This window comes from Garra rufa, unplaced genomic scaffold (assembly GCF_049309525.1).
Source record: "Garra rufa unplaced genomic scaffold, GarRuf1.0 hap1_unplaced_047, whole genome shotgun sequence".
NCBI classification, from domain to species: domain Eukaryota; kingdom Metazoa; phylum Chordata; class Actinopteri; order Cypriniformes; family Cyprinidae; genus Garra; species Garra rufa.
The window spans coordinates 63,382-81,092 of NW_027394322.1; the positions used below are offsets into that span (position 1 = coordinate 63,382).

General features: G+C 37.3%; 1 protein-coding gene across 1 annotated transcript in view; it reads left to right on the plus strand.

Annotated features, from left to right (window-relative positions):
- The window catches only part of LOC141315897 (myelin regulatory factor-like), a 30,505-nt gene extending 15,031 nt beyond the window's left edge, over window positions 1–15,474 (plus strand). Inside the window, exons 12-31 of the mRNA XM_073832737.1 lie at window positions 967–1,162; window positions 1,253–1,329; window positions 1,403–1,513; window positions 1,900–1,990; window positions 2,312–2,512; window positions 2,676–2,784; window positions 5,819–5,928; window positions 6,009–6,169; window positions 6,262–6,334; window positions 8,352–8,434; window positions 8,521–8,589; window positions 8,720–8,803; window positions 9,373–9,452; window positions 9,553–9,666; window positions 10,368–10,595; window positions 11,423–11,516; window positions 11,616–11,678; window positions 12,206–12,311; window positions 12,417–12,491; window positions 12,693–15,474. Coding sequence (XP_073688838.1) covers window positions 967–1,162; window positions 1,253–1,329; window positions 1,403–1,513; window positions 1,900–1,990; window positions 2,312–2,512; window positions 2,676–2,784; window positions 5,819–5,928; window positions 6,009–6,169; window positions 6,262–6,334; window positions 8,352–8,434; window positions 8,521–8,589; window positions 8,720–8,803; window positions 9,373–9,452; window positions 9,553–9,666; window positions 10,368–10,595; window positions 11,423–11,516; window positions 11,616–11,678; window positions 12,206–12,311; window positions 12,417–12,491; window positions 12,693–12,776 — 2,209 coding nt within the window. The 3' untranslated portion in view covers window positions 12,777–15,474. The remainder of the gene's footprint in view (window positions 1–966; window positions 1,163–1,252; window positions 1,330–1,402; window positions 1,514–1,899; window positions 1,991–2,311; window positions 2,513–2,675; window positions 2,785–5,818; window positions 5,929–6,008; window positions 6,170–6,261; window positions 6,335–8,351; window positions 8,435–8,520; window positions 8,590–8,719; window positions 8,804–9,372; window positions 9,453–9,552; window positions 9,667–10,367; window positions 10,596–11,422; window positions 11,517–11,615; window positions 11,679–12,205; window positions 12,312–12,416; window positions 12,492–12,692) is intronic.
- Window positions 15,475–17,711: the final 2,237 nt, after the last annotated feature.

Sequence of the window (17,711 nt, forward strand, 5' to 3'; positions counted from 1 at the left end):
ATAAAAATTTATTGATTTGCGATCAAGAATCCGAAGTTCTGATTCTCGAACCATCATTTTCATTTCAGATAGGGACATTGCGAATCGTTCTAAATCAAATGATTCACGCTCCGATGTTCCGATCTGAATCAAATGATTCACCATTTTTCATTTCAGATCGGGATTTCAGATCGCACAATGATTCGCAAACCCGCTTCGAAGTTCCAATCAACATAAAATCATTTGCAAACCGGCTCTGAAGTCCCAATCTGAATCAAAAGATTCATGAACCCGCTCCGAAGTTCCATTCTAAATCAAATGATTTGCGATCCACCCTCTCTAAAATCCTAATCTGAATCAAATGACTCGCGATCTGAAGTCCTGATCTAAAAACATGGATTGCAAATAATTACTTAGATCAAAACTTCGAAACGTGGTTCACAAATCATTCCGAATTGTTGATTTGCAATACTTATGATCTAAATCAAATGATTGATGCTCCGATGTTTTAATCTGAATCCAAAGATTTGAGAACCCGCTCCGAAGTTCCAATCTAAATGAAATAATTTGCGATCCACCCTCTGAAGTTCTAGTCAGAATCGATTCGCAAACCATTATTTTCATTGCAGATTGCGATTTCAGATCGCAAAATGATTCGCAACCCCGCTTCGAAGTTCTGATCTACATAAAATGATTTGCGAACCCTCTCTAAAGTCCTAATCTGAATCAAATGACTCGTGATCCGAAGTCCCGATCTAAAAATGTGGATTGCAAATCATTAATTAGATCAAAACTTCGAAACGCGGTTTACAAATCATTTCGAATTGATGATATGCAATACTTCTGATCTAAATCAAATGATTGATAATCCGATGTTTAAAAAATATTATTTACTTTATTTGAGATATTTTTCCCTAAAGTCCTCTTATAATGTTAACAAAGACATTTAACAGTTTTCTTTCTGTTTCTCTCTTTGTGCCTCTCCAGTCCGATGACTACATATAGGGTGGACGCAGATAAGGGTTTTAACTTCTCATTGGCTGATGATGCATTTGTGTGTCAAAAGAAGAACCACTTCCAGGTGACCGTGTACATCGGGATGCCAGGAGATCCCAAATATGTCAAGACCAGCGAGGGGCTACAGCCCATCGAATGCTTTTACCTGAAACTCAATGGGGTCAAGGTAAGCCAAACAACCAAAACACGCAATCCTCATACTAGTGTCTATTAACTCTTGCCTATTCTAATATGTTTTTATCTGTGTGTTTTCCAGCTGGAAGCAATGAATCAGTCCATTAATGTGGAACAGTCACAGTCTGACCGGAGCAAAAGACCCTTCAAACCAGTGTTGTGAGTTTTACATCTTATTTACTAATAGTATGTGTGGATTTGAGAATTTGAATGTTAACTATTTGTTTTACAGAGTGACGTTGCCGCCAGAGCAAGTGACCAAAGTAACGGTGGGACGTCTCCATTTCAGCGAGACCACAGCCAATAACATGAGAAAGAAAGGCAAGCCGAACCCCGACCAGAGGTACAAAACATAACCATGACAACTAGGTTTATTTACAACTTTTTTACTCCCCCTTTAGGCCATTCAAGATGTGAATGAGAACAGAGATCAGAAAAGATTTGGAGAAATTCAGCATCCTCTGCAGTGAATGGGTGCCGTCAGAATGAGTCCAAACAGCTGATAAAAACATCACAATAATCCACAAGTAATCCACACCACTCCATTCCATCAGTTAACATCTTGCTATTTAGACTCTTATTCTGACGGCACCCATTCACTGCAGAGGATCCACTGGTTAGCAAGTGATGTAATGCTAGATTTCTCCAAATGCTGTCTACAGATACTGCACAAGATCAAATAACAGAATATTTATTTTTTAAAAACACTTATGTTTGTGTTTTGTGTAGGTACTTCATGCTGGTAGTAGCTCTTCAGGCTCAGTGTCACAGTCAGAGCTTCACGGTGGCGGCTCACGTCTCCGAGAGGATCATCGTCAGGGTAACCGCTGTCAGTCTGGTCGTGTCTGTCTGACCGACCTCCTCCAATCACAACCTGTTTCTGTGTGTCCACCTCTGAACAATCACTATTACTGTTACAGTCTAATGATTATGATTTTCAAATTGTTTGCATCTACTATTGGTTTCTTACCTCGTATTAATCAGTGTTTTTTGTGCATTCGATTTAAATCTCTATTATATGCTAAATATGTATTTTAAGTTTTAAATTTGCAGTAACACCTTCCCTTCCCAGCCAATTACTTAAATTATTGTTCTATTACTTAGTCCTTTTTCTGTCTTTATTTCTTTCTCTGTCTCTTAGGCATCTAACCCTGGTCAATTTGAGAGTGACAGTGAAGTGTTGTGGCAGAGAGGGCAGCTGCCGGACTCCGTGTACCATCACGGCCGTGTGGGCATCAATACAGACCGGCCGGATGAAGCTCTGGTTATTCACGGCAATGTGAAGGTCATGGGTTCCCTTGTTCATCCTTCTGATATTAGAGCCAAGGAGAATGTGAAGGAGGTACATTTTTATGAGAACAACTGAGAACATTACCAACCATACCAACAATTTTAATGGCTATGAAACTATTTCCAATTTGATAAAGAAATAATTTAGCTGTTTTCGCTCATATATTTGCAAACAGTGCACAAATATCTCTCATACTTTCTCTATTTTTCTCTAGGTGGACACCACTGATAACCTGAGACGTATTTCTCAAATGAGGCTGGTGCATTATCAGTATAAGCCTGAGTTTGCAGCCACAGTTGGCATCGATGCCACTTCTGAGACGGGTACTGTCCAAACAGATCCCAGTATAAATTTTCAATTGGGGTCATGAATAAAATATCATATTTTTTCATTTAGTGCTGCTCTTCAGAGGCTACAGAAGATAGTTACATGTTTCCCAGAAGACTAAATAAGTCAAATTTACCCTGATCTTCAAATTCAAAAAGTTTTTTCCCTCCGGTTCTAAATGCATTGTTTTCCTTCTGGAGCATCAGTGACATTTGAACCTCCCTTAGAAGTCCCTTAGTGGTCCTCAGTGTGAAAAGATGGATCTCAAAATCATACAGTCATTTTTGGAAAGGGTTTAAATACACAAAATGCTGTAAAACCAAAAAATTTGTGGGACCTGAAGGATTTTTCTGAAAAACAGCAGGCAGTTTAGCTGTTAAGGACAAACAAGGGACTCACGAACAACTATCACTAAACAAAAAAAACACAGTTGTGGATCATTCAAGTAACAACACAGTATTAAGAATCAAGGGGTCGTAAACTTTTGAACGGGGTCATTTTTATAAATTCAACTATTATTTTCTTTTGCAGACTATATGTAAAAGTATTTATGTGAAATACATTATTCAGGTCAGTACTAAATAAAAAACAACGTGCATTTTTTTTATGATCCCTCTTATTTTGGGACAATAATAAACATTTTGCAGATTCTGAAAGGGGGATGTAAACTTTTGACCTCAACTGTATAAAGCCAGAATCGCAAGATATAAAGACAGAATTATGGGACATAAACTTGCAATTGCAAGAAAGTCAGAATTGTGAGATATTGTGAGTGCAATTCGTCCCCAGAATTGCAAGTTCATATCTCACAATTGACTTTTTCTGACTTTATAACGCACAATTGTGAGTTATTAAGTCAGAACTGTGACATATAAATGTACAATTTTGAGTAAAAAGTCAGAATTGTGAGTTTGTATCATGCAATTCTGAGAAAAAAAAGTCACATTTACCTTTTTTATTTTTTTATTGAGTGGTTTGTAGGGATTTCCATATATTTCACCCCAAAATTAAAAGGAAAAAATATTTAGCATTAAGGAAATTGAACATTTGTAGGTCTATGAAAATCATTTTCTCATTATTTTGTCTGGACAATGATGAGAATTTGTGTTGGTGAAAAACACTCTTAAAAATAATGTTACAATGCAAAAAATTGTAATGTTACTAAAACCTGCTAAATCAGTGATATTTTAGTATTGTGTATGTTTTTTTATTACTATTTTGAATTAGATTTTTATTTTTATAGTTTCAGTTTTCATTTTAATTTTAGTTGAAGTTATTTTATTAGTTAATATTAGTTCATATTTTATTGTTAACCCACCGTGTGCAATAAATCAACACAGCATTAACTAATCTAAGAGCCTCTGATTGGCCAAAGCAATCCTAAGTTCAACAGAAACGCATTTGATTGGTTATAAGGCTCAACGCTGCACAAAACAGTGTGTAAAGCACATTTCATTTTAATCGCGACAGCCGTAATACATTGTTTAATTGAGCAGGGGCATTTTTTCCCCCTTTGTCTTGAATTTATGGGGAGTTTTTGTTCATTTTTCCTCGTTAATTTATTTTAATGATTAAAATGTATTTTTTTAAATACAGTCGTGGCCAAAAGTTTTGAGAATGACACAAATATTAGTTTTCACAAAGTTTGCTGCTCAACTGCTTTTAGATCTTTGTTTCAGTTGTTTCTGTGATGTACTGAAATATAATTACAAGCACTTCATACGTTTCAAAGGCTTTTATCGACAATCACATGACATTTATGCAAAGAGTCAGTATTTGCAGTGTTGGCCCTTCTTTTTCAGGACCTCTGCAATTCGACTGGGCATGCTCTCAATCAACTTCTGGGCCAAATCCTGACTGATAGCAACCCATTCTTTCATAATCACTTCTTGGAGTTTGTCAGAATTAGTGGGTTTTTGTTTGTCCACCCGCCTCTTGAGGATTGACCACAAGTTTTAAGATCTGGGGAGTTTCCAGACCATGGACCCAAAATTTCAACGTTTTGGTCCCCGAGCCACTTAGTTATCACTTTTGCCTTATGGCACGGTGCTCCATCGTGCTGGAAAAAGCATTGTTCTTCACCAAACTGTTGTTGGATTGTTGGAAGAAGCTGCTGTTGGAGGGTGTTTTGGTACCATTCTTTATTCATGGCTGTGTTTTTGGTCAAAATTGTGAGTGAGCCCACTCCCTTGGATGAGAAGCAACCCCACACATGAATGGTCTCAGGATGCTTTACTGTTGGCATGACACAGGACTGATGGTAGCGCTCACCTTTTCTTCTCCGGACAAGCCTTTTTCCAGATGCCCCAAACCATCGGAAAGAGGCTTCATCGGAGAATATGACTTTGCCCCAGTCCTCAGCAGTCCATTCGCCATACTTTTTGCAGAAGATCAATCTGTCCCTGATGTTTTTTTTGGAGAGAAGTGGCTTCTTTGCTGCCCTTCTTGACACCAGGCCATCTTCCAAAAGTCTTGGCCTTACTGTGCGTTCAGATGCGCTCACACCTGCCTGCTGCCATTCCTGAGCAAGCTCTGCACTGGTGGCACTCTGATCCAGCAGCTGAATCCTCTTTAGGAGACCATCCTGGCGCTTGTTGGACTTTCTTGGACGCCCTGAAGCCTTCTTAACAATGCAGTGGAAAGTTTTTTTCGGGATTAAGTTAATTTTCATGGCAAAGAAGGACTATGCAATTCATCTGATCACTCTTCATAACATTCTGGAGTATATGCAAATTGCTATTATAAAAACTTAAGCAGCAACTTTTCCAATTTCCAATATTTATGTAATTCTCAAAACTTTTGGCCACGACTGTAGATTTAGTTCTAGTTAGCAATAACAATGCTGTGCTAAAATGATTCCTTAATTTCTCCTTTTTTGATTATGGGGTGAAATGTGACCTGGACATTTGTGAAATTTATTCATGAAGGATTATTCTGTTACAACCACTATTTAGTTGATAGGACTGTAAAACGAGTGCTTAACAGAAACTTAGTGCGTCAAGTGAACAGGTTGTGTGTGTGTGTTATCAGGGGTGATCGCTCAGGAGGTTCAGCAGATTTTGCCGGAGGCTGTGAAGGAGGGAGGAGACATTGTGTGTGCTAACGGCGAGACCATCCCTAATCTACTGGTGGTCAATAAAGTATGAGCACACAAACAAATTCTTACAGATGCCCACACAGTCTCTCTGCCTCTCTCTCATATGTGTGTTTGATTCTGCAGGAGCGGATCTTTATGGAGAACGTGGGAGCGGTGAAGGAACTCTGCAAACTCACTGATAATCTGGAGACTCGCATTGACGAGCTCGAACGCTGGAGCCGAAAGCTTGCTAAACTGCGCCGGCTAGACAGCATGAAGAGCACCGTCAGCGGAAGCACAGTCAGGTGTGTGTTTATGAAGCGGTGTGGACACACGTGCATTTGTTTGAGTAAATTCAAAGTGAGCAAGTCAAAAGAAATATGTTCTTTTTTTCTAGCCAATCAGGAAGCTATTTTAGCAGAACCGGAAGTGGCCCACTCAAGAAAAAAATAGCTAAGCCAGGAAGCAAGGTATGATTGAAAACAACCTTCATCTTTAAACAATATATTCATATGTTAAAAAGAATAATGGAATGGGATGAGATGTGATATTACAGTCTCACTGCAGGTGAGAAAAACAACATCAGTGTTGAGATTGTTGGGTTTTAAGAAGCTTAAATATTCAATGTATACTGTGTTATTAAATTCCACTGATGTGATGCAATGATGCAATGTGAATCATATGAAAATTAAAGAATCATATAGAATGCAATAGAATCATGTAGGATGAGATAGAATCATATTGAATGGAGTAGAATCATATAGGACAAGATAGAATCACATGAAATGGATAGGAATCACTGAATAAGTTGAGAAAGAATGACATGATAGAACCATATGGGATAGAATTATATGGAATAGAATCATATTGGGAGTCATATTGCATAGAAGATAATTGTATGAATTGGTATAAAATCATATTGGATGGGATGGAATCATACGGAATGGAGTAGAATCATATTTGATGGAACAGACTCATGGAATGGAATAGAGTCATATAGAATGGAATTTAATCATATGTGACCCTGGACCACAAAACCAGTCTTAAGTCGCTGGGGTATATTTGTAGCAATAGCCAAAAATACATTGCATGGGTCAAAATTTTTGATTTTTCTTTTATGCCAAAAATCATTAAGAAATTAAGTGAAGTTCATGTTCCATGAAGATTTTTTGTAAAATTCATACTGTAAACATATCAAAATGTAATTTTTGATTTGTAATATGCATTGTTAAGAACCTAATTTGGACAACTTTAAAGGTGATTTTCTCAGTCTTTTTGATTTTTTTGCATCCTCAGATTTCTGATTTCAAATAGATGTATCTCAGTCAAATATTGTCCTATCCTAACAAACCATACATCAATAGAAAGCTTATTTATTGAGCTTTCATATGATGTATAAATCAGTTTTGTCAAATTTAACCTTATGACTGGTTTTGTGGTCCAGGGTCACATATGGTATGGAGTAGAATAATTTTGGATGGAATAAAATCATATGGAATGGAGTAGAATCAAATAGTATGAGATAAAAATCAAGTAGAATAGAGTAGAATCATATTGGATGCTATATAATCATGGAATGAAGTAGAATCATTTTGGATGGGACAGACTCATATGGAGTGAAATTATAGGATGGAATAGAATCATATGGAATGGAGTAGAATCATTTTGGATGGGATTGAATCACATGGCATGGAGTAGAATCATATTAAATGGGATAGAGTCATATGGAATGGAGTAGAATCATTTCGGATGGGATAAAATCATATGGCATGGAGTAAAATCATATTTAATGGGATAAATTCATATGGAGTGGAGTAGAATCATTTCGGATGGGATAGAATCATATGGCATAGAGCAGAAACAAACTAGATGGGATAGAATTGTATGGAATTGATAATTGATCATTTTGGATGGGATTGAATCAAAGGGAATGAAGTAGAATCATTTTGTATGGGATAGAATCATATGGCATGGAGTAGAATCATACTGGATAGGATAAAATTATATGGAATGGAGTAGAATCATGTTGGATGAGATGGAATCCTATAGAATAGAATAGATTCATATCAGATACGACAGAATAATGGAATGAAGTAGAATCATTTTGGATGAGATGGAATCCTATAGAATAGAATAGATTCATATCAGATGGGATAGACTCATATGAAATGGAGTAGAATCATTTTAGATAGGATTGAATCATGGAATGGAGTAGAATTATATTAGATGAGATAGAATCCTATAGAATAGAGTAGAATCATATTGGATGGGATTGGGATATGGCATCGTATAGGATGGCATGGAATCATATGGAATGGGATAGATTCATAAAAAAGAAAAGGATACAAATCTAGAGAATAGGTTTGCACAGAATCAGTGGAATATGATGAGATATAAAGGAAAATATATAATGGAAAAAAAATCATTTGGACTGGAATGGAACTGTATGGGATAAGATTATTGTTGAGGTTGTTGTTGTTTTTGCAGCGGTCCGTCCCGGAGCCGGGCTGCCTGAGTCACAGATTCATGCAGGGCACCATCCTGGCACTGGTCATCATAATGGCCTTCAGGTGAGGGAGAGAATCATTCATCCCCAAAACAGTAGAATGAATATTTTGAGTCTCTGTTTCATGCTCATTATCATCTCGTTCTGTAGTGTCATCTCCATGTCCATCCTCTATGTGCTCAATCTTCAACACCATGGAAGCATAAGTGATGTTGAGGGGTATGTACATGTTCACGCACACACATCCTTTCACAAGTATACATCACCACGTCATGCTCAGAGGTCTTTCTCTTTATTTCTGAACACTCTCGTTTGATCTCCTGCTCATTTCTCTCAGTGTTGTTTGTAGCTCTGCATCCCGCTGCCTTCTCTTCGTCTCTTGGACGCCCTTCCTCACTGCAACAGTCACATTCTGTCCATCCTTCTGTCTGTGGTATGCTGTCCACTTCCTTTCTCTCTGTTTCTCTTTCATTTCGTCTTACCATCCAGAACCAAAAGATTTCCAGTCCTACATTTCCCAAGAAAACCTTCTCAGAAAAAACTGTATTACTCGTTTAGTATAAGTTTTTGAGAAGAAGTCTCTTATGTTCACCAAGGCTGCATTTGTTTGCTCAAAATTTGATCAAAAGTTATTTTTATTGTAATATATTTTAAAATTTAATTAATTTATGTGATGCAAAACTGAATTTTCAGCATCATTACTCCTGTCTTCAGTGTCACATGATCCTTCAGAGGTCATTCTTATATGCTAATTTGCTCAAAAACATTTCTGATTATTATCAATGTTAAAAACAATATTTTGTGGAAACTGATAACTTTTTCAGGATTTTTAGATGAAAAAAGTTCAGTACAGCATTTATTTTAAACAGATGTAGAAATCTATGTAAAATTATAAATGTTTATTCACAGCTTAATCATATTCTGGAAGAAACAACTGAGATATTTATGAGACCTTATGTTTTTTTGTTCTTTCTGATGGCATAATATCTCTCTCTTTCTCAGCAGGTCTCGTTCTGCTCTGGGTTCGGCTCGCCAGGCTTCTTTCTCCCCTGCCAGAGTGACCACATCCACTCTCTCCCCAGGTCCCAGAAAAACACACTCACACACATAATGCAGCTGTTTTGTTTTCCAATACACATATTTTGACTATCACTTTCATAGAAGTGCATTATCTCTTTTCAGACTCCACCTCCCCATTATTGTCCAATCACCTGCCCTGCTGCCCTCCAACACCTGCCACAACCAACCAATCAGCCACTATCAGTCTGTTGCCAGGCAACAACCAATCCACTCCAGGTATGACAACAATGTCGCCATACAAATTACAAATATTCATGTTAACGTCAAAATTGAAATTGATCTGCTTTTTTAAATTACATGTCTTACTGTACTTTTTCTATCTGGTCAAAAAGACCAGTGTTTCACTCAGAAAAATGCATCACATTATGAAAGTGAAATGGGTTGCGAATGCTCTTTTAGGTTGAATCATTGAATCAGTTTGATTAATGAATGAATATATCAATGATATCTTCTCAAAACTTCTCTATACTGCTCCTTTTGGGCAGCCGTGGCCTAATGGTTAGAGATTCGGACTTGTAACCCAAAGGTTGCAGGTTCGAGTCTCAGGTCCGGCAGGGATTGTAGGTGGGGGGAGTGAATGTACAGCACTCTCTCCACCCTCAATACCACGACTGAGGTGAGTCCCTTGAGCAAGGCACCGATCCCCCAACTGCTCCCCGGGCGCCGCAGCAATGGCTGCCCACTGCTCCGGGTGTGTGTTCACGGTGTGTGTGTGTTCACTACTGTGTGTGTGCACTTGGATGGGTTAAATGCAGAGCACAAATTCCTTGTATGGGTCACCATACTTGGCCTCACTCACCCCCTTTCCTTCCTTTTCCTTTCCTTCCTTCCTTTTGTTGGATTAAATAGACTCATTCAGAACTTCTTTTCATATACAGTATCGTTTTTCTCTTACTGTATCTCTCTCTCTTTCTCAGACTCCAGCACTGGCGTTCCCACCCAGGCCACTATTAACAAGAAGGCAAAGTCTCGGCCGCTGGACAAAGACAGCCGGAACAAGAACCGTCTGAGTCACACGTCGGCTCCTCTGTTCCTCAGTAAAGGCAAACGGCCGCCTCAGCCTCCAGAGCTGAGCGGAACAACCAAACGCTTGCCTGGTGGGCAACAGCCACCATCCCGGAGACAGCGCAGTGTCAACACACAGGGTAGAGCACACACCCATATATATATATATATATATATATATATATACACAGTTGAATTCAAAAGTTTACATACACCTTGCAGAATCTGCAAAATGTTAATTATTTTACCAAAAAAAAAAGTTGTTTATGAGTTATTTTGTCCTGAACAGTTAAACTGCCTGCTGTTCTTCAGAAAAATCCTTCAGGTCCCATAAATTTCTTTGGTTTTCCAGGACAACTAAGGGACTCATACACAATTATTACAGAAGGTCCAAACACTCACTGATGCTCCAGAAGGAAAAATTATGCATTAAGAGCCAGGGGTGTAAACTTTTGAATGGAATGAGGATGTGTACATTTTTCTTATTTTGCCTAAATATTATATTTTTTTCGTTTAGCACTGCCCTTCAGTAGGTAATTACATGTTTCCCAGAAGACAAAATAAGTTAAATTTACCATGATCTTCAAATTCCAAAAGTTTTCACCCCTAGCTCTTAATACATCGTGTTTCCTTCTGAAGCATCAGTGAACATTTGAACTTCTGTAATAGTTGCATATGAGTCCCTCAGTTGTCCTCAGTGTGAAAAGATGGATCTCAAAATCATATAATCAATGTTGGAAAGGGTTCAAATACACAAAAATGCTGAAAAACCAAAGAATCTGTAGGATCTGAAGGACTTTTTCAAAGAACAGCAGGCAGTTTAACTGTTCAGGATAAACAAGAGACTCAATGAAACTGAAAGGGTTTAATGGAAAACTGATTAAAACCATCATAATATTGTTTCATTTTATATTTCAATCAAAATCAGCACAAATAGGTGGATTTTTGATGTTTGTTTTACACACAGATGGAAATCCACCAGCGTGTCTAAACAAACTTCACATCCTCGAGATGGATCAGGAGATCAGAACACTTGATTGTTCCTCATCTGAGAGCTGCAGGTGTGTGTTTAGTACATATAAAATCTCACATAATGGCCTGTTATTTAGTAGCACAGATGTTTTCTGCCCTCTGAGCTGATGTGTTTTATTTGTTTGCAGATTTACTGTGTCTCTAAACGGAGACAGAAACTCATCTATGTCTTACATTACTCTGCACATGATGTGAGTATAAACACAGTTATTGGCTTTTACTCCAGCTATGGATCCTCTACAGTTAATGGGTGCCGTCAGAATTAAAGTCTAAACAGCTGATAAAAACATCACAATAATCCACAAGTAATCCACACAACTCCAGTCCATCAATTAACATTGTGCGAAGTGAAAAGCTGCGTGTTTGTAAGAAACAAATCCATCATTAAGGCATTTTAACTTTACACCATCACAAAGAGCCAAAATACGAGTCTATAATAACGCTTCCTCCTCACTTCCACTTCCTCATTCTGATGGCACCCATTCATTACAGAGGATCCATCAGTGAGTAAGTGATGTAATGCTAAATTTCTCCAAATCTGAGGCAGAAACAAACGCATCTACATATAAGATGGCCTAGTTTGTGATATTGCAGTATTTCATCAATGGATGTCCTCAGACATGTCCACAGATATCTGGGATAATCCCGAATATCCTCTGACCCTAGAATCACCCCTGATACACTTCTGACTCATCCAGATCTCTTGTTGTTATTTAAGCTCCTCTGAGAAGGTGTGGGTGTGGCAATGTGGAGCCACCAGAGGGCGACTCTGTCCAAATCACACAGAAGCTTCTTTCTCACTCGAACGGAGCACTTATACAGCGGTGAGATTATTGGTCCCAGTTTATACGGTTTTACACCTGCAGGAACTCAAAATATCACTCCTTAAAAATGCTTTGATTGTAACATGCAAACCTCTTTTCTGACAGGGCACCAGCCACTTGTGGTCACTTCCTGTTATGCCTTTTCAGGAGGTCACCTACCGTTTCCGAGTGTCACATTCAGTGAGTGAGCTCCAAACCTGATGATTCATTTCTTGCTCTTCAAGCAGAACTTGTTTGATTCACCTGAACTGTCTAAAAGAATCAATTCACAAAAATGAATCAGACTTCCCAGTTATTGGTTATGCAGTTTTTTCGTGCATGTTTAAGACTCTGTGTTTCACTGTCGTGGGTAAGTTAACCATTTAACCTCTCTGTTTGCAGAGTCAAACAGGATGTAGCAGTGAAGATGACGTTGTGTCCTCCCAGTGCTCTGAGTACAGTTTTCTCATTCAAAGCACATGCTAAGCAAGATTCATACTATTTAGCTTCAACTTCTGCGTCCACTCGTATCGCCGCCCCAGATTCAAAGACTGTTTTATCGGGGCGAGCTGATAAAGACGTCTTATCTGTGTTTGTTCTGCGCATGTTTGTACAAGACGAAAGGAAAATGAGCATTTTTCAGATATTTTTTTTTTCAGAGATTACTTAGCCTTACAAGCACACACACACATTCACATATTAAACATCTTTTGATTTGCCAAGATAAAATATAAACAGGTACCAGTGAGCGACTGTTGGGTGGAGCTTGCGTCTTTTATTCTCTCTCTCCGTCGTAGCATTGCATCACTTGCTCACCAATGGATGTGAATGGGTGCCGTCAGAATGAGAGTCCAAACAGCTGATAAAAACATCGAAGTAATCCTCAAATAATCCACACCACTCCAGTCCATCAGTTAACGTCTTGTGAAGCAAAAAGTTATGTTTGAAAGAAACAAATTCATCATTAAGATGTTTTTTTAACTCAAACTGTTGCTTGTGTTTTTATCAGCTGTTTATACTCTCATTCTGACGGCACCCATTCACATCCATTGGTGAGCAAGTAATGTAATGCTGCATTTCTCCAAATGTGATCAAGAACCAAACGCATCTACATGCAGCATTACATTACATTCTCACCAATTGATGTAAATGGGTGCCGTTAGAATGAGAGTCCAAACAGCTGATAAAAACATCACAATAATCCTCAAATAGTCCACACCACTCCAGTTCATCAGTTAACATCTTGTGAAGCAAAAAGCTATGTGTTTGTAAGAAACAAATCCATCAATAAGATGTCTGGGTTTTTTTTTTTAACTCAAACTGTTGCTTATGTTTTTATCAGCTGTTTATACTCTCATTCTGACGGCACCCATTCACATCCATTGGTGAGCAAGTAATGTAATGCTGTATTTCACCAAATGTGATCAAGAACCAAACGCATCTACATGCAGCATTACATTACATTCTCACTCATTGATGTAAATGGGTGCCGTCAGAATGAGAGTCCAAACAGCTGATAAAAACATCACAATAATCCTCAAATAGTCCACACCACTCCAGTTCATCAGTTAACATCTTGTAAAGCAAAAAGCTATGTGTTTGTAAGAAACAAATCCATCATGAAGATGTTTTTTTACTCAAACCATTGCTTCCAGCTAAAATTCAAGTGCTTTATCCATAATAATTGCTTTCAACGATAAAAAAAAAAAATCTTGTTTGAATCAGGAGAGAAATCTTCACAGAATTTTAAAATATGTTTGTGCATTTTGATGTGAGATGACAACAGGAGATGGACTTTTTTCACTGGAGGAAGCTTTATTATGGATTACGGACTCATATTTTAGTCAAAAGTGACAGTTTGAAGTTGAAAAGTCTTAATGATGGATTTGTTTCTTACAAACACACAGCTTTTCACTTCATAAGATGTTAATTGATGGATTGGAGTGGTGTGGATTATTGTGGTGTTTTTCTCAGCTGTTTGGACTCTCATTCTGACAGCACCCATTCACATCCATTGGTGAGCAAGTGATGTAATGCTGCATTTCACCAAATCTAATCAAGAACCAAACGCATCTACATGCAGCATTACATTACGTGCTCACCATATGATGTGAATGGGTGTCGTCAGAATGAGAGTCTTTGTACAAGCTGAAAGAAAAATTAGCATTTTTCAGATTTTTTTTTTCGAGATTTTGACTGAGAAAATTGACTGACTGTTATACCAGAAATCAAAAAGAACCTTATTTACTTTCCCAAAACATGTTTTTCTGCATGATTCATCGCTGCACGTTATTCCAAAGATGTCAGTGGACATTTGCATTTCCTTTAAATACAGTTTAATGAATTTTAAAGCAATAGTTCACCCAAAAATGAAAATTCAGGCCATTCAAGATGAGGATGAGTTTGTTTCTTCATCAGATTTGGAGAAACGTAGCATTGCATCACTTGCTCAACAATGGATGTGAATGGGTGCCGTCAGAATGAGAGTCCAAACAGCTGATAAAAACATCGAAGTAATCCTCAAATAATCCACACCACTCCAGTCCATCAGTTAACGTCTTGTGAAGCAAAAAGTTATGTTTGAAAGAAACAAATTCATCATTAAGATGTTTTTTAACTCAAACTGTTGCTTGTGTTTTTATCAGCTGTTTATACTCTCATTCTGACGGCACCTATTCACATCCATTGGTGAGCAAGTAATGTAATGCTGCATTTCACCAAATGTGATCAAGAACCAAACGCATCTACATGCAGCATTACATTACATTTTCACCAATGGATGTGAATGGGTGCCGTCAGAATGAGAGTCCAAACAGCTGATAAAAACATCACAATAATCCACAAATAATCCACACCACTCCAGTCCAGCTGTGTTCATAAGAAACGCATCCATCATGAAGATGTTTTTTTTTTACTCAAACCATTGCTTCCAGCTAAAATTAAAGTGCTTTATCCATAATAATTGCTTTCTCCGATGAACAGTCATCTTGTTTGAATCAGGAGAGAAATCTTCACAGAATTTCAAAATATGTTTGTGGATTTTGATGTAAGACGACAGCAAGAGATGGACTTTTTTCACTGGAGGAAGCTTTATTATGGATTACGGACTCATATTTTGGTCAAAAGTGACAGTTTGAAGTTGAAATGTCCTAGTGATGGATTTGCTTCTTAGAAACACGCAGCTTTTCACTTCATAAGAAAGAAACAAATTCATCATTAAGATGTTTTTTTAACTCAAACTGTTGCTTGTGTTTTTATCAGCTGTTTATACTCTCATTCTGACGGCACCCATTCACATCCATTGGTGAGCAAGTAATGTAATGCTGCATTTCTCCAAATGTGATCAAGAACCAAACGCATCTACATGCAGCATTACATTACATTCTCACCAATTGATGTAAATGGGTGCCGTTAGAATGAGAGTCCAAACAGCTGATAAAACCATCACAATAATCCTCAAATAATCCATACCACTGCAGTCCATCAGTTAACGTCTTGTGAAGCAAAAAGCAAAATCCATCATGAAGATGTTCTTTTTTACTCAAACCATTGCTTCCTGCTAAAATTCAAGTGCTTTATCCATAATAATTGCTTTTTCCGATAAAACAGTCATCCTGTTTGAGTCAGGAGAGAAATCTTCACAGAATTTCAAAATATGTTTGTGGATTTTGATGTAAGATGACAACAGCTGTTTGGACTCATTCTGACGGCACCCATTCACATCCATTGGTGAGCAAGTAATGTAATGCTGTATTTCACCAAATCTGATCAAGAACCAAACACATCTACATCTTGGATGGCCTGAGGGTGAGGTGAGCATTCGTTTGCATTCTTATGTCAGTTTTAAACAACTTTCTTTATAATAGACCATCTGCATGCAAGTCTTTTCTTTCCAAGATTTTTCTTGGGCATTGACTATTTATACACTGGAAATGGCTTTAACTGCACCGGCTCATTATTAATGAGACGCAAATCGGGTTATTTACCTCACATTTAGTTAAACTTCCCATAACTGCTGTCGAACGCTACAGAGGTTTTAAGCAATAATAAACAGGCAGGGTCTTTACATTTAACAGCCTCATTTCTGCAGTCATGTCCACTGGAGAGATACAGTTGTAGTTGTCGAAAGTATACTCTTAAAAATAAAAGTTCCAAAGAATCTTTCAGTAAACAGATCTTAAAAGAACCAATTTGAAGAACGTTTTAAAAGTCTAAAGAACCTTTTCTGCATTCCATAGATGTTCAAGGTTCTTCGTGGAACCAACCTTTAATTTTAAGAGTGTATCTACATTTAATATGGTTGATGAATAGTTACTGAAATAAAGATATCAGCTCATCTCAAGAAAGAATGAAAAGAGCAACCATAAATCAAAGCAAAGACTGGATTTGTGTAAGTTAGCCACTGGATTTCTCTTTAAAACTGGATAGATTTCACACTGGAACCAAGCAATCACAAGTCAAACACTGTGGTAAAACACTGGATCATTATCAGCATTTTAAATCAGGAAACACTTCAAATTGAGTTTCACTATGAGTACTTTACTTTGTTACTTTATTAATTTCTTTATAATACATTGTTTTACCTTCTAGTATGCTGCTCTGCATACTATACTTAAGCCGTAACCAATGATTGTGTTCAAAATACATTTTTGAATCTTTTGAGTCTTGTAAAGTTGTATCTAACCACTTGGTCAGAAAGATCTCTGTTTTTTTTTGTTTTTTTTTTCAGAGAATTTGTCAGACAATGTCCCAAACTGTCAGTGTTACTAAACAAAACCCAGTAGATTTGTTCTAATTTCATCGTCTTTAAAAAAAATCCTTTTTTTTTTTTACCAGATTTATTGTCTTTCGTGTAATCCAGCACTATGTACATTTCAAACACCATATTTGAAGTCTTTTTTGTCCTTTTTTTGTACTTTGTACACATAAACATTGTAATGTTCTAGATCTTGTTTAAAGCAATAAGGAAAGCCATAATGTAGTCTTTGTAAGGCTGGGTAATATGTGATTATGTTCGTCGTGGTCAAATCATGTGAAGAACCAGGAAAGTGTTGACTGAAAATGTTGTGCACTAAAATTACAATTTCCATAATGCCATACTAATGATACTGATCCTGAGTATAAAACATCTGAGATGAGCTTTTGAAATCTAAAATATGGTTCTTTTTTAAAAATCATTGAGAATATCACATATTCTGTCCAGAATAAACCAGCCTCTTGTGGAAGCACTTCCAAACTATGCACTGTAAATATGTTTTTCTAATGTTTTCTGTGACATCTAAAACTGTTTAAAAACTCTGTAATATATAAAATGTTCTTGTGAGAGTTCAGTTTGTTTTTTTATTGTTTGTTATAACTCATATCTTTCATTATGTACAACAGTATCCTTTATTTCTGTTCTTTTTACTCGTCATTAAATTT